This window comes from Ruditapes philippinarum, unplaced genomic scaffold, assembly GCF_026571515.1.
Source record: "Ruditapes philippinarum isolate M1 unplaced genomic scaffold, ASM2657151v2 ctg1068_1_1_1_1, whole genome shotgun sequence".
NCBI classification, from domain to species: domain Eukaryota; kingdom Metazoa; phylum Mollusca; class Bivalvia; order Venerida; family Veneridae; genus Ruditapes; species Ruditapes philippinarum.
The window spans coordinates 523967-538653 of record NW_026864182.1 but is presented as its reverse complement, the minus strand read 5'-3'; the positions used below and the strand labels follow the sequence as shown (position 1 = coordinate 538653).

Below are 14687 nucleotides of genomic sequence, written 5' to 3'. Positions count from 1 at the left end.
GATGAATACGCAGTTTCATAAAGATGTCGTCGACAACTTTGAAAACAAAATGGCAGTGCTTAAGAAAGAAAATGAGGACGTACGTCAACAGTGTAGGATTGAAAAAGACGGGAAGGATGAAGCCCTGCAAAGGTCCGTTTCCTGCATAAACACTCTACTGTATATAAGTTATTATAAGAACAGACAATTTCAAGTAACAAAAATTCAAGTAAAATTAATGGGTTGTTCTCAGCTAAGTCATTCCCAAATCATATATCTTTGTTGACACATTGACCAACCGGTTTGCAATATAATATATTGTACTGTAATAGTATATAGATTACTCTGAAATAAGATGTCATAACTGTAATTGAGGTTTTATAAATTATACGTTTTCATTCATAAAATTTATTTATGGTTTATGTTTACCTTTGAAGGTTGAATCATGTTGTTTCAAGCAAATTTCGAGATAACAATCAAACCATTACTGATCTTAGTGACCAGAACAGACCTATAAAGATAGCTGATAAAATGTCCGAGTTATATGACAATCAGTGGACAGATGCATTTGATGCTTTGGAGAAGAAATATTCATCAGATTTGGACATAATCAGTGCCCTTCTAGAATCATTAATGGTAAATCCTATTACTCATTAAAGCACCTTATGTTTTTTTAACTCCATGGTAATTGACTATAAATATACTGGTACAAAACAAAATGAAAAATAAACTCTAGTTATTGTCCGGGAACACATTTGTCTATGTTGGTAACAGTAGAATAGACCTTGTCTCCAGGGGTCCAAAAGTAATCCCGGCCGAGGTTTTCACATAAGGTTGCCATATACCAAGTTTGACTGAAATAGCTTATTCAAAACATAAGTTATCGTCCGGAAATCAAGAAAAAGACCGACCGACAAGCTTACTCCTATTTAGTCCCTCAACTTCGTTTGTAGGGGTAAAATAAAATATGAATTAAATTGCAAAGAAACAATCAGCAAACGATATAGCACAGATCATTAAATTTTGTTTTTGCATTTTCTCAGGATGAATAAATTGGTAAATTGGATGTTTGACTCCATATAATGTCATTCTTTACAGATAATTTGATGTAAGTGGACTTTATAATATAATTACTGTGCTGTTATATTAATGATCTTCAAAGTCCTTTATATAAATTTAACAATTACCATTTAAAATAGATAATTTGCTAATGCACTACAAAGTAAAACCAATATTAATTGATAGATTTTTCATCGATTACGTCAAAGCACTACAAGCAAAATTCCTAGAATATGTTTCTCCTTGAATATTATTTTTCGTTTCATTTGATTACAGTCTCCAATGCATTTAATTAGGTGGAATATATAAGACATTCAAAAAAAATTAAAAACACATTAAAACATTTTTACAGAAACAGGAAAACCGATGTTTAAAAAGAAAAGAATTATTGTTCCTGTACATTACTGGGCCGCATGACAGTGTAGGTATTAGTTATTTCATTGTAGCTATCAACATATGTGTAGCCAAAGTATATATTAAAACAAAATGAAAATAATAAAACTCTCACTCTTAAGTCTTTATAAATAATTTTGTATTCGTTTCCAAATCCATTACATATATAATTTGGCATATCTTGTATTTATATGGATATAAGCTAGAAGGGATTTTTGTCACAAAACATATGTCTCCCAAAACTAGGTATGGTAATGATCACGACAGAAGTTTTTCCTGTGAATTCCGGACAAGTTTTTCTTATTGTCATACACTGTAAATTTGTGATATTTTCTGACCGCTTTCTGTTTTAATATTCATAAAAAATAATAAAAAAATTCTGACAATATCATGATAAGGAAACTTCTTTTTACGATTTCATGATATACTTAAAGTTATATTCCTGGTCAAATTCATCAAAACAGATTGTCAAATTAACGCCTTATTGTTATTAAATGCATTATTTAACAAGTATTGACAAAGTTTTCCAACTTAGAAACGTTCTCCGTAACATTTCTGACCATTCTAAAAAATGCATTTTCTTATTTGACTGGGTTAGTCAAATAAGATTTATATTTTGGCGGGAAGCCCTTCGATTATTTCCATAAATGTTCGGATCTGAGTCAAGTGATATGAATATTTATCAAACCAAAATAATGGCGGACAATACGAAAGGCGTGTCACGTATACGAGAAATAAATTTTGAGATTGGAAAAGGAAAAAGCGAAGAGTGGAAAGAAACTGTGATTTAATTCAATCAAGGATATACTCCGGTAGTGATTCAAAGCGATGAAAAGTTCAAAAAAGGGTAATTAAAACCAAAAGCGACCGTGAAGTTGTTATCTGATTGACAGGTGAGGTGATCATCGTTTTTGTTTGCATTTAATTTTTTCTTGGTCTTAGATCTACTTTTAGAAAAATGTCACCTACGAATATATAAACACAGATATTGTGTTATAGTTTTTAGGATGGTTTTGACTTATGATAAAGAAATAAAGCTTGCAGATCCACGTCTGTGTATCAAGTTTTCGTTCACTGTAATTTTCGTACATATTAAATAAAAGATCGGCTGAGCCTAATCCTTTACAATTTTATGGCGTATGTTGTAACCATTGTAATATCGTTCAAGATGGCCAATCACTATCCTTTAAGAATCATTTAAGAGACAACAAAATTATATTTTGAATAACTTTTATTTTCCAATCACGTTATTGTTTTTTACTGTAAGCTGTACTTTATAGTAACTACAATGCTGTGAAATATATTAGCCACATGTGTCTCAAAAAGGGTTAGAGCTATTGACTAGCAGAACAGGCATTTCTTCAAAGCATGTTCAACTATCAAGGGTAGTCCTATAAATGTGACGTCCTTTGATTTTGAGATATTTTTTTGCTTTTGGGCAACCTTGACCGACATTTTAGCAATAACAAGCCCGTAAGTCTGATATATTGATCTACTAGCCAGGGTTGTCGAATCTTCAAAGAAATAAAGTAGAAAAAATAAAATGTTGTCTGGAAAATCGCACAAAAAATCAAAATTTTGTCTCATTTGAATCATTTTCGTAGTAAAATTTCAGCATTTCACAATTTGAAAAATAATCATGGACAATAACCATAATTGTGCTGAAAACGTTACATAATTCTTAAGACAACCCTTCTTCCTAATAAGCAGTGCAGCAATTCATGTATTGTAATTGGTTTGAATTGTCAAGATTTTAAGCCATGGTACTAGTATGCTATATTTTCAATTACAGAAATAAATCAATTTCATCATCATTATGTGTTGCAATACCAGGGACATCAAAGATGACCTCGACTTCAGTGCATATGCAGAGGAGAGTAAGTACACCATTTTTGTCGAAAGTGACAGGTTATAATCTACCCAATACCTTTCAAAATTTCTATATAACTATATACGTGCATAACTTAAATAATTCAGGTGTCATCTTAAATGATGAGTTTGATATTTGTATGACTCCATAATATTATTATAGGTAACTGTTCACTGAGGTGAAAAAATAATAGAGGGTCATTATAGGTCTTAAATTCCACTTGCGAAATAATATATATCGTTTTTGGAAAGGATTCTGTTATGTAGTCAATTCTCAGACCATACAACAAAATTGTTACAGTTTCCTCAAAAGTGGAGTATACTTTCTTAGTTACAATCAAACATCATGAAAAATTACTAATTTCTAGCTTGTTTTTTTTTCAAAGCTGTTACATTCTTTGTCACATTGCTATGTCGGCATACAATTGCATTATTTAAATATTTTGAAATGTATCAACATGAAACTTGAAAGACTTGCTTATGAGGACAAAGTGTAATTGTTAAACAGGGGAGCATACATGTTCTTATGAAAGCAGTCATTGAATTTAGCACTGGCCCGGTGGCCCATGGCCAGTGAAAATTAGTTTGGGCCAGTGTAAATTTTAAGAAAATGTAGTTAAATATATAGTAGAATAAATTTAAAACTGGAATTGGGGCCAGTGAATTCAAAATCTTAAATTCAATGACTGTGAAAGCAATATATTTTAAGTTATATCCCTTTTAAACTAAGAATTTTTAACAGACTGGTGTTATCACTGCATGCAATACTGCGGTATTTGTTGTTAATAACAAGGGCAGATTCATGTCCTATAGTAAAACTTGGTGAAGACTGAATATATACAATTCTTATGTAGATTATTTTTCGCTAAAATAAAAAGCAATTCCACAATTGATTTTTTTTCTTCTAAATCTTAAGCAAGTTATGGTTGAATCTTCAGGTAGCACTAAAGAAAGCCAATAAAATCCTTTTGGAGTTGAATTGAGACAGAACAATTCATTATAAAACTGCTACAAACTATAAACTATTCATGGTAAGTAAACAATTATTATATATTTGATTTTGTTTGAATGTTTGATATTTTTATATGATTATTCTGTTGCTCAAGAAATATTTAGATAAAATGCTAGATAGCAATACATAATTGTCATTTGTTGCAAGAAAATTAATGCATGCAAGATGTTTCGATGCATAATGTGGAATACTTCATAGGTTTATGGTAAGCATTTTATATGTAAACTTAATGTGAAATGCTTAGTACTGTTTCATAAAACTTGTTGAAGGCTGACTTTTTGCCATTTTTTAATGCATGCTTATTTGTCTTGATATTTTTTTTCAGGGAATGATATATTTTAGTGTCTGCATCATTCATATAGTTATTGAGCATGGATGGATTCTGTTTATACAGCAATGCCTAGTACAATCATGGCCCATTAGAAACCAGTACAAACCATGGCTGCAAAGGAAACAAGATGCACATAGTCTGAAAGATCTGGCTGATGTTCTGAATAGGATGACATAATATCTCAACTGCAGGTATGTTCTCATCAGGTACAATAAAAGAAATTAACATTGACAGGGTTTCCCCTGGATCAATTTTAGTTTGCACCACCAGATTGGCCAATCAAAAATGTTGAAGCCAATGGCTTCGATGTTGGAACCATTAATTCTGCAAGGGATATATGTCTATCTTTGTTAAGATATGCTAGCAGTTTGGAGTGAAATTTTTAAAAAGGATTTATTTTCCTAACTGGAAAGGAGTATATGTCCTGATTAATTCAAAGCTCATATGTCTATTGATTATATTCTGTTCAATGTTTACAACATCTTTATATATTAACACAAATGGACCTACAACCATTATGTATAAAGTAATTGGCACATTTATTACACTTATCAATTGAATGATACAGCTGTGTAAGATCTTTTCAAAGATAATTATTTACATACAGAGATTATATCTAGCATATGATTTTTCCTTACTAAAATCATTTAAATGAAAATATCTTTTCCATTATTTGTATTCATTTTTAGAAGTACAGCTGGCATGTAGGGGTTTCACCAGCACATCTTGATGTATTGTACCAAAAGATTTGCTTACACACCACCTGTTTATAGGTTGCAGCCATATATTATAATATACATGCAAATAGACCACAAATCACCAACAAGGGGGATTTGTTAGGTATGCTACTTACAAAACTCCAACATCAATCACAATTTTATAAAATGAAAGAAAACAGTGTCCAGTTTGTGTTAATAAAGTGAATTGTTTGGAACTATATTAATGTTCAACATAGATGTACTCTGTACTGAGTCTAATATGGATGTAACATGTTCCTTTGTTTATTTCAATAGAACGATTTAAGTTCTTCAAACATATAAAGAGGCAAAACCTTAATAAAATGTTGTGCTTTATCTTCTTTGGGCATATAGATTCTCAACATTTTTTTTTTCATTTTTGCATATGAATATAAATATTAGTATTAAATATCTTAGTATTAAATGTTCCTGCCTCTATGAATTATAAGATATTTTTATTGAAAGTGTGATCACTATGCATATATATTGCCTATATAATATCAATTTCAATCAAAAGAGATTTTGCAGTCTCTGAATAACCTGACTAATAAATTTTGAGGACATAATTACATGTAATGCATTTTGAGAATTGTATACACTTATGATTTTTGTTATAACAGGCTTGTTAATTTCTCATTTCAGACTTCAGCGAGTCTGGATGAATTAAAGAAGAAGAAAAAGTATCATTATATGGATACCATTTTACATGATGCTATAACTCTGAGAATTAGTGACAGGGAGGGGATATATAAAATAGAAAGTTAGAGGAAGATGACCCCCACAGACTTTCAAAAAATGTGGCCCAAGTTAGCCCAAAGCCTACCCGAGCCATTCATGAGGAACATAAATCAAGATATGATTGCTTTTTTATGGAAAAGAATGATAAATAGTGTGTTACACTGATTGCCCAACTATTCAAACATATTTAAGCTGACATTGAAAACCTGGTATTCATGATAGTTTTATAAAATATCTTTTTAGATATGGCACTGTATTTATCTTGTTTCGAAAAACATACTCTTGATTCATTTGTCATGCCTCAAGGTCTGTTTTTAATATTTTGTCAGAAAAAATGACTACTTTTTATACAAGTGCAAAATATTATCCAATCTATTAAACTATAAGTGCTGCTATGAGCTTTAATGTAGTAAACAAAGTTAAAAGTATTATTCAATTATATCTTTTGATATACATGTACTATGTCATTCACTTTAGCTTAGCTTTTCTTTTTTAGCTCACTTGTCACAAAGTGACAGGGTGAGCCTTTGTGATCGCTTTTCATCCGGCGTCCGTCTGTCCGGCGTCTGTCGTCCGTAAACTTTTATTTTAAATATCTCCTCATAAACCACTAAGCAAATTTCATCCAAACTTTACAGGAATGTTCCTTTGGTGGTCACCTTTGAAAATTGTTCAAAGAATTTAATTCCATGCAGAACTCTGGTTGCCATGGCAACCAAAAGAAAAAAACTTTAAATATCTTCTTCTAAAAATCCAAAGAGCTAGAGCTTAGATATTTGGCATGAAACATCTTCTAGTAAGTGTTTACCAAGTTTGTTCAAATGGAAGCCCTGGGGTCAAAATTGGCCCCGTCCCAGGGGGTCATTGATTTTCCCTATATGCATTTAGTAAAAACTTAAACAATCTTCTTTTAAAGAACCTAAAAAGCTAGTGCTAAGATATTTAGCATGAAACATCTTCTAATGGGTGTCTACCAAGTTTGTTCAAATAAAAGCCCTGGGGTCAAAATTGGCCCTGCCCCATGGGGTCATTGATTTTCCCTATATGCAAAAAGTAAAAACTTAAAAAAATCTTCTTTTAAAGAACCCAAAGAGCTAGAGCTAAGATATTTAGCATGAAACATGTTCTAATGGGTGTCTACCAAGTTTGTTCAAATAAAAGCCCTGGGGTCAAAAATGGCCCCGCCCCAGAGGGTCATTGATTTTCCCTATATGCATATAGTAAAAACTTAAAAAATCTTCTTTTAAAGAACCCGGATAGCTAGAGCTAAGATATTTAGCATGAAACATGTTCTAATGGATTTCTACCAAGTTTGTCTAAATGAGAGCCCTGGGGTCAAAATTGATCCCGCCCCGGGGGTCATTGATTTTCCTAATATGCACAGGATTGCAAAAACTTAAAAAATCTTTTTTGAAACAAACCAAGTAGCTAGAGTTTAGACACTAAGCATGAAACATCTTCTAGTGAGTGTCTACCAAGTTTGTTCAAATAAAAGCCCTGGGGTCAAAATTGGCCCTGCCCCATGGGGTCATTGATTTTCCTTATATGTGTGTATCATGTTTGTTAAAAAGTATTTATTTTAACATACCTGTCGCTGCTAACGGAAAGTGACAGTGTATCATGAGTGGGTAAGAACTTATTGTGATTATCCCAGCAACGTTGACAATAGTATCTGCCATATCGGCAGCAGTCTCGACATATGTGTGTTGCTTTTTCAGCCTTTTCATTTGCTGCACAGAGTGTACACATGTCAGATACTGAAAATGATTCACACAAGGGAGCTTCTATAGGTGTCTCTATATCCCATCTTCTCATAACCGAAGACGCATCATTAGAAGATACAGATTGATAATCTTCCGATTCTTTTGAGATGCTGCCTGAGTGTGACTGACTTCGAACGCTTACAAAACCACTTTTCTCTGACGCCGGGTGTTGTTGTTCATTAATTGTCCTGTTTTGTGCCATATTGTACAATTTTAATTATGTATCTTTGTCAGCTTGTGTTTACTTAAGACCACAGTTTATGAAAAGGGGAATGATAATATAACTTAGGAAAAATGATACCAATATCCAGCCTTGTTGCCTTCGTTTCAGTCACTTCTTATACAAAATGATAGCTTTAAAACATGAGCAACCCATCGCTGTCTATGACATCTTGTAATATTTCTTAATCTGCAGCAGGAATATCAATCACTTTCTTTCACATGCATCAAATATAATACTTCATTTTGTTCAAACGATGATTATCAAATTCCGTCACACTCGGGTACTTTTGCAAAAACATTTTTGAAAGATGTCGTTACATGAAACACTATATTTGTTTAGTTCTTTTAAGCCGTCCACAGAAGTCAAGCAAGGATGTGTAATACTGCTGGCTTGAATTGCAAACAACAAAAAAACATTAAAGATAAGTAACCTTTGTGAGACTGATCTAAAGATATTAAAGATATTGTTATCAAATTCAGTAATGAAATCCGAAATAAATGCTGAAGCTAAGATAATATCGTAAAATCAATATGATATAAGTGACTGAATTTCAAAGAGGTCAACCTGCTTTGAGCGACTGCTTTTGTATTGACATATGTGAAGGGTAGGTCTTCTCTATTTTGTAGAGATACCTCCAACATACGATGGTAGACAAAGTTGTGACTGGTTTCATCATGATAAATGAATAAGGCAGGCTATATTCACCTGAAATAAAATGTATAAGAATAAATTATTGGCTGACAGTTGACTCCTTTAAAATATGTACGAGAATAGCTGGTAAACATTTTTTATTATAATTTGAATTTATGATACTGGACGTTTGTAACGTCGCTTTTCTTTGGATACTCGGGACGTTTAAATTTACTATATACACGGCTAATGCTATTTTATGAAGATTTTATTTTTTCAAAGGTAGTTCGCTGTATTAAAAAATCGTTATTAAGATTCTTGATAGGTTATATAGTCGTATAATAACAGTTGGTTGCAATATAAAAAATCTGGAAACAAAGTTATCCCTCGGAAGCATTCAGCGCAAAAAACAGAATTGCAGACTCAGTTTGATTGAGTCTGTACATTAGGGATAATGAATACGTGAAACCCTCACGTCCCCTAGCACCGGCTTGAGCGGTACTCAATTCTCAACAGGCATCAATGATCCCAAAGGACCAGAAAAATATAACAACACTGAAGTGAAGTACGGGGCAACGTTTTAACCGCTGCCTCACAGCACTTGACACCTGCTGTTATGAAGTATAAAAATCTGAGAACAATGTGATCCATCGGAAGCATTAATCACAACAAAATAACAATTGAATGGCAGACTCGGTTTGATTGAGACTGTACATGAGGGATAATGAACACGTGCAACATTCCTCACGACCCCTAGCACCGGCTTGAGTGGTACTCAATTCTCAACACTTAGTAGTACTTAGAAGTATAAAAACCTGGAAACAAAGTGATCCCTCGGAAGCATTAATCAGAACAAAATTACAAGAGAAATGCAGACTTGTTTGATTGAGTCTGTACATGAGGGATAATGACTAAGTAAGCGTTTATATATGCCCATAAAACTGCAAAAAATAGTGATAACTTATATTGTATGATATTGTTTTAACAAATAAAATGTAAGAAAAACAATTACCTTTGCGATTAAAGTTCCTTTTTGTTAAATTCAAAAGCTACATAATAGCAATTTCGTATTAGTTACCCGATCAATACTACACACATTCAAAAGAAAATGCAATAAAATTAGTCCCATTCAATCATGTGGTAATGTCAGTACATTCAAAACGTTCAGTCTTCCAAATCATGCTTTTATTATGTATGTATAACTGAACGTATAATATCATAGATTATCAATTAACAATTATGTTAAAATTGATCAAATTGCGAACACTTTGTTATAGTCATATGCCCATTAAAGTTTAAATTGTCAGTGAAAATGTAGAGATAAAATAACTTGACATTTTGCCGTATTTCTTTTCAGTTTTATTTTTTTTATATCGAAAACAGAATAAACAACAATGCAAGTTACCACCGAAATTGTCTATAAATATCTTGCAGAATGTAGAATGTATCGGTAACGATCAATATTTAAAAATATTTTGACAGTCATTTTACAATTTTGGTAGTTTCTTAATTTTAAAATTAATTACTTATATTTTCAGTTATTGGTTAATCAACATAACAATCGCCAATCTTTTGAAATATATTATTAAATTTTATTCAATTTAACAGCGGTAAAAACGCGCAACGTGAAACGTATACATTAAAACAAACTATAAACATAAACTTGCATAATGAAACCCATTTTTAAAAGTTTAACAAGTGGGTTATTGGCTTTATTTTTTTTTTATATATTTCATTATTTAAGGATAATTATATTTGACTGAAATGGTGGCAATGTACCATGATACTAATGAAATCCGCATGTTGTCTTATTAGGTAAAAATAATGTCTTTTTAAGTTTTGAAGAATATTTTTTTATCTTTCTCGCAACAAGCTTGAACAAAGACAATAAAAATGGATAATGAATGACCAATTGCATTGAAGTGTTATGCTATAGAGGTCTGATAGTCATGGTCAGAGAAGTAAATAATTTATTGGCTGAATTAAGCAAGTAACTTGACCTGGTCTCTTGATCAAAATCTATTAATATTATGGAATGCACAGCGAAACCTAATATATTTTCAATCAAAAATTAATGCCGTATCAGACTGTCATAGTGAACATGAACATTTCAGGTTTCAGCAACCAATGTAATTAAAGCTCTGTCACTATTTAAACGTTTTTAGATAAATTTATCTTATCTTTTTTATAAATCTAAAATGACAATCATCATCTATAAAGGACAGAAAGGAAAATAATTAAGACTAAAATATGTTTTATAGTGTCGGCGTCTTCAAAAGAATAAGAATCAGAACACGTTATTACTGTCATTATTAAACATGCGCTGAGCTAACAATTATCCATGTATTTAAATCAGTTTATATTTTCTGCAATAACTACGATAATGGCAATAGAGCTTTGTCAACACGGGGGAGAATCATGCCGTTCCTTTCCAAAATGAACAAGATGGCGGATGCAGCCGAAAAGTAGGTTTTCCCTTTTTCTCTCTGAAATTCACAATTATCCGGGCACACAGGATTTCATTTCATGATGTTTTGTCTCGTACTTCATCTGAAATGCGCGTCACCAGATTCGAAGCACCGGTTTGGTCGTGGTAACTTACGGTTTTTTCTCTAAAATTCACTGTTTCGTTTACATATATGTATATAAACTGAAACCACTGACTATAAAAAGTTGTAATATGTCGTCATCTAAAGAGTCATGCCCATTCTGACGAGAATAACAGCTGTTAATATTCATATCGGGGCATTTCCTGGAAATGATAACGTATGGCGCACAAATATCAATTATAACGTACGGCGCATTTTTCAGCTTAATAGATTTTCTATATATCAGTTAGTTTTGGATAGAAAAGTTATGTTTCTTGCTCAGGTCTTTCCAGACATAAGAGGATGAGTAGCACCAAAGAAAGAAACTGAATATTATTTAGTGTCTGCATAATAATAATGTCTGTCCGGATAGAAATATCTAAATCTGATATGTAATCATTATAGATATGTTTTCTGGCATATCATACGCGAAATAGAGCAGCTATCCCACTTTTTGTGGTTTGTAAAGTGTCGTCAAAAGTTACACTTGATCTGAAGTTTTAAATATCTATGTATATGTTAGTTTCATCCGTGCTGTTCTACAGAAATTACAAAATTCGACTCGGAGAATGTTTCTTATTCCTGTAGTACAGCTTCAGATGAACACTAACATACTTAGTATCAACCTTTATTTGGATTCATTTATATTTTCATTATGACGTTTCTATATCTATTTTCACGAACGCGGTTCTATTATTAGTTATTAACTTTAGTTTAAACATATTTTATTCATTAATTTTTACAAGCATGTAACATTTTTACATCACAATATATATGGATTGGAAAACAAGCATAACACTTATATTAATTCCTTTACATGATGGAGTTTCGTCTTTATTATTTCACTTTATATGATCAGTGCATGTTTTTAAGTTCAAAATTGATCTAAATTAATAATTTTTCGAAAGGTTTTACTTGGTTTTTTGTTTATTCATTTTCCTTTTTTAATAAAAAAAAGAGAAGAAAATGAAAATAATAATAACAATAAAAAAAAGTTGTGTCACACAGTTTGTCATGGAAATACGATGTTTACAAACGCTGAGTCGGGAATTATGAATCGAAACGCTTTGATGCTTCAATGAAGCTCTGGACAAGTGTGAACAGATTCTGATTTATGTCCATACTTAGGCGACCATTGCCGAAAAGAAGATTATTAAGGGTTGGTGCACAGGGTAGGTCGTCAAAGAATTGCTGACGTATGATATGGTACTTAGGACAACTGAGCAGAAAGTGGGAAACAGTTTCTATAGCACAACATGTACACAAAGGAGACGAGATTAAGTTTCTTCTATGTAATTCGAAATTAAGAGAGCTGCGTCCAAGTCTGAGACGAGTATGGTTTACTTGTTTTTTTCCTGCTGCCAAAATTATACAGGTGTTTTTTCTTTTTGACGACATATTTCTGTAGTTGAGTTTGTGTTTGAAAGCACTTACTGTGGATGCATTTCTAATATGTCTAGGTAAAGAATTCCACTGGCGAATAGTATATGGAAGAAAAGCAGTAGCATATGATTGGGAGTTGCAGTGTATTAATGGGATATCGGTGTTTGAGCGAAGAGTGTAGGATTGATGAAAAGATGTTCTTGTATCAGACCAGAGAGATAATCAGGAGCGAGACCATTTTTCATTTTATACACGTACGAGACGATGTTTTCTTCTCCTTTCTTCGAGTGTATCACAACTGAGGTCGCTAATTAATTTGTTGATGTTGCAAAACTTAGTAGCTCCCGTGTGACGATTCTTGCTGCTTCATGCTGAACTGATTCAATATCATTTTTTAGTTCATTGCTACAGTTATCCTACATCACGTCGGCATACTCAAGCAAATGTCTAATAAAGGCTACATATAATTTCTCCAATCCCGCTCTAGAAATAAGAAATTTCAGACTTCTAAGAATACCAATTCTCTACCAAGCTTTATTAACATTTGATGTTATATGTGATGTCCATTTACCATTTTCAGAAAAGATGACACCAAGGTGCTTGTGTTCTTTTACACTAGAAATTTTCACATTATCAAAGACTAGACAAGGGTGTTGGGGTTTGTTTCGTTTTCTTGAGAAAAGGACATGTTCTGTTTTTGAGGGATTAAATGAGACAAGCCAAGTTTTAGACCACACAGAAAGTTTTGAAAGATCGCAGTTCAATATTGCAGCAGAAGAGTTGGGATCTTCGACAATGATGTAGAGACTAGTGTCGTCAGCAAAAAGTCGAATGTTTGCTTCAATATCAGTGACTGTCATTAATGTATATTAGAAACAGGAGAGGGCCTAAGATGGACCCCTGAGGTACTCCAGCATTGATATTTAAAAGTGTTGAAGAAGTATTTGATACGATGACTCTTTGTTTTCTGTCAGCAAGATAAGATGAGAACCACTTAAGAAGAGAACCTTGTATGCCTAAAGAAGAAATTTTATAGAGGAATCCTTGGTGCCAAACTCTGTCGAAAACTTTTGATATATCACAAAATACTGCGCGAACTTCTTTTCCTTCATCTAGGGCTTTCCTGATGTCATTGTAAAGAAAGGTTTGCTGATTTATGGTTGAAACCCCTTTAATGAATCCTGACTGAAATGGTGTTAATAGTTTATTTGAAATGACATGGTTATACAAGTATTTATGGATGCATCTTTCCATAACTTTTCCAAGACAGCTTAATAAAGATATAGGTCTGTAGTTACATGTTTAAGAAGGATCGGACTTTTTATAAATAGGCAAGTTTCCAGGAGGAGGGAAATACAAATTTTAAAAGAAGTTTGTTGAAAAACCTTGCAAGGGGTACAGCTAGTTCATCCTTACCTTCCTTAATGAGCCTTGGGCTAATTAAGTCCGGACCAGGTGCTTTAGCTGAGTCCATAGAGTTGATAAAGTTCTTAACGTCTTGAGTAGTGACTGTTACACCAGAAATGAGGACGTTTGTAATGATTTCAAGAGGTGGAAGGGGATGGTATGGGTTTTCGATGGTTCATTGTTTGCTAAAATAGGTTTTTAGAAGGTCAGCTTTCTCTTTGTTTGATTCCGCTTTTGCTGAGCCATCTGTAAGTGTTGGTATCGTTGATGCACTTTGTTTTTTTTTGTTAATTTTTTTGCAAGTTTAAACCAGGTTTTTGCTGTGATGTTGTCTGAATTAATTTGTGTAGTTAAGTTATTTTGATAATCTGATTTAGTTTTTTTATAAGTTTTGTGGTTTCATTCCTAATTTTTCGAAAGTTAGCCCAGGCATTTTCATTATTAAGCAATTTAGCTCTTTGATGAAGTTTCCTACGTTTTCTTATTTGTTTTTTGACATCATTATTTATCCAAGGTACGTCATTTGGCCGGATAGTTACTATTCTGCTTGGGATGCTTTCAGATGCTGCGTTAAG

The 14687-nt window shown here is 32.5% G+C and overlaps 1 protein-coding gene and 1 long non-coding RNA gene across 2 annotated transcripts in view; one reads left to right on the top strand and one right to left on the bottom strand.

The window, feature by feature from the left end:
* LOC132724753 (kinesin-like protein KIF16B) overlaps positions 1-9884 on the bottom strand; it is a 31242-nt gene extending 21358 nt beyond the window's left edge. The window contains exons 1-2 of the mRNA XM_060709711.1: positions 9747-9884; positions 7707-8493 (exon numbers count right to left, since the gene is read on the bottom strand). Coding sequence (XP_060565694.1) covers positions 7707-8083 — 377 coding nt within the window. The 5' untranslated portion in view covers positions 8084-8493; positions 9747-9884. The remainder of the gene's footprint in view (positions 1-7706; positions 8494-9746) is intronic.
* LOC132724748 (uncharacterized) lies at positions 4511-7367 on the top strand. Its single transcript, XR_009624957.1, has 3 exons — positions 4511-4834; positions 5333-5483; positions 6023-7367. It is a non-coding gene; the product is annotated as an uncharacterized LOC132724748 (long non-coding RNA).
* Positions 9885-14687: the final 4803 nt, after the last annotated feature.